At 39.6% G+C, this 2990-nt stretch overlaps 1 gene segment (V, D, J or C); it reads right to left on the reverse strand.

Moving 5' to 3' along the window:
- Positions 1-1751: 1751 nt before the first annotated feature.
- On the reverse strand, positions 1752-2271 carry LOC124235073 (T cell receptor alpha variable 9-2-like). The segment is given in 2 exon segments: positions 1752-2086; positions 2211-2271. Coding segments are annotated over 2 exon segments (381 nt in total).
- Between the last annotated feature and the right edge of the window lie 719 nt (positions 2272-2990).

Consider the following 2990-nt stretch of genomic DNA (forward strand, 5'->3'; position numbering starts at 1 on the left):
TATTTTTAAAAGAGTTTCAGAGGGATGCAAAGATAAATGTGTATTATTATTATTTTTTTGAGGAAGATTAGCCCTGAGGTAACATCTGCCACCAATCCTCTTCTTTTTGCTGAGGAAGACTGGCCTGGAGCTAACATTGTGCCCATCTTCCTCTACTTTATAAGTGGGACGCCTACCACAGCGTGGCTTGACAAGCGGTGCCATGTCCGCACCCGGGATTCAAACTGGCAAACCCCTTGCCACTGAAGCAGAACGTGCACACTTAACCACTGCACCACTGGGCCGGCCCCAATAAAGGTGTATTATTAATCTACCATTTTTATCCAAATACCTGAGCAAATTATTATATACCCTTTTGTATTATCTAAAGTGTATTTTGACATGTATTTATATTTATAGAGCTTTAAAAATAAAATTTGCATTTTAAGCCAAATTTAATTAGAAACAATTAAACAAATCAAGAATACATAACTAATATGTAAGAAAATATATTAGTAGTATGATTATTGTTCATTCATAAAATCTACAAATATGGCCCCCAAGAAAAAATAAAAGAGAAAACTTTCATGGACCTGGAAAAAGTGGAAAAGAAAAATATTTTAGAAGAAACAGATATTTCAAAGCCAAGAACATTTGTAGTCACACTCACCATGACAGCCACTGCAGAATCAGAGAACATACGTCATGTCCTTCGCTCCTGTGCTCAAAACCTTTCTCCCAAGCAGCAAAAGTACTCTCAGTGTGTCAATAAACAGATATTAATTAAATAAGATTGCACCAATATTTGCAAAGACTGGCAGTATATTTGTAGGGCAATACAGAGATTGAATATTTTATTATTCTTTTCACTGCACCCTCTTCTCTTGCTGCCATACCTTCTCCCAAACCCATGATTTTCCCTCCTCTGTGAGAAGTTGCAAAACAGGAGTTAGAGAAAGCTATAGGATTTCCCTCAGCCAGTGTCACTATCTATATTGTTATGAAGAATTTCTGTTCAAGGGCATTTTCTCTCACCATATTCATTGGCGCTGAAAACTACCTCACGAGTTATTACCATTAGAAAGCCAACAGATCTAGGTAACGAGCCGAGAATAAGATAAGGGGCACTGTTCAGGAGTTAGACATAAGTCATTTGATCAATTATGTTCTTGGTCTCTCCCTCATTTTGAATAAGAGTCTATTTCTACCATCTGGTTGACCAAAGACAGAAACTGGAATAAATGTCCCTCTCCTCACTTTCCATTATTCAGTTTCATATGAAATTCTGTTCCCTGTCCTTTCTTTTCTTCTCTCTTTCTTAATTAAAAACCTGACTTTGAAAGCTCTATCTTTCCTATCATCTCTCCTGCCGTACTCTGTCAGGAAGACATTATGCAGATGTCACATTCTCTGGCACACTTTGGCTTTCTAAAAGTATGAGACACAGCAACACTCATCAGGGTGGTCTGGAAAAACTCATAGGGGCTGGACTCTGTAAGGATGAGCCCAGAGATCATTTCACTCTTTGTGTGTTTTCATCTTGAAATTACTTTGGCCGTGAATGCAAACTATTGGTATCAGACTCTATTTTCAATTTCCCTAATGAAGAGTTGAATGTGGAGGATGTTCACTTTTTGGTCTTATACTCAAGCCATTGGAATGATTTTTGTATCAACCAGAGACTGAGGGACAAACAACTATAGACAGTGATGAAACCAGAGGACATTAAACAGCAACCAGAGATACTCAGCAGACATGCCCCTTATTACTGCTCAGAGTTTGTGCTCAGCTCCCCCTGCAGTTCCTGTCACTGTGTCACTCATAGCACAGTAGTACATAGCTGAGTCTGACTCTAGGACTGAGGCTTTCTCCAAGTGGAAGGAGGTTGTTTCTGTATTGTATGTGGCTTCAAAACCTTTGTTGCTTCCCTTCTCGTTGGCTGTCATGGCTCTGAGGAGGAGCTGTGGACCTTCTCTGGGATATTGCACATACCAGAAAAGAGCGACATAGGTTGTGGTTGAATAAGTACAGTTCATTTTCAGAGAAGCCCCTTCTGAGAGAGTCATTTGGCCTTCCATCTGAGTCACCGAGTCTCCATAGATTTGTCCTGGGGAAAAATAAAAGAGATTTGTGTCACCTTTGGCATAAAGTTTTGGGACAAAATTTATGATTAAAGATTTTTCTGACATAACAGAAGAAAGAATCTAAATTTTAAGAGACGTTTTGCTTACCAAGCATTAAGAGCACCACAGTCACCAAGCCTGGAGCAGAGTTCATCTCTAGAGTGTTGTCTACATATGTTCCTGATTCTTAGCATGAAGAAACGTTGAAGCCACAGTGAAATGGTAAACCAAAGCCTACGTTTCACTCAGGAAATGTGTTTGTGTTAGGAAGCTGCACCCCCTGGTGGACAGGGACTGACATGGGATGCATGTTTCCTAGACTCCTCCCAAAGTCAGAAATATGTTCTCATCCCACACCTCATTTACAAGGCACATGTCAGTTTTCAGGTGGCTCTTGTAAACCTAAACAACAGCTGTCATAACCTTTGTGGTCTATTTTCTTTTTAGGACACCAGCTGACATGGAAATTTTTTTACCAGAGCATCCCAGGGTATTTCTGTAGCTGAGAAGATATCCATTTTCTTGAATATTTTAATATAGTCCTAAATATTCTCATAATTCCATCATAAACCAACTTTTAATCCACGAGAATGACAGAAAAGAGTTTTGGGTTGAAATCAGAGGAAGGATTAAGTCGTAGAGTCCTTATTGAATGATTCTGTGTTTCTCATCACCTTAAACCAACAGGTAGAACAACGCCTATATGGATGTAGAGATGAATAAAACACAGTCCTTTCCCTCAAAGAATCATAGTCAAGAAACATGAATACACAGCGAGCCTCTAGGGTGCTCAAGTCTGTGATAAAAAGAAGCATGGAGAGGGAAGGTGGTAGGGGCACATAGGGGCCTTCTTTTACAACATGAAGAATCGGGGAAGGCTTGTTGGAG

Source organism: Equus quagga, chromosome 2, assembly GCF_021613505.1.
Source record: "Equus quagga isolate Etosha38 chromosome 2, UCLA_HA_Equagga_1.0, whole genome shotgun sequence".
In the NCBI taxonomy this organism is placed as follows: domain Eukaryota; kingdom Metazoa; phylum Chordata; class Mammalia; order Perissodactyla; family Equidae; genus Equus; species Equus quagga.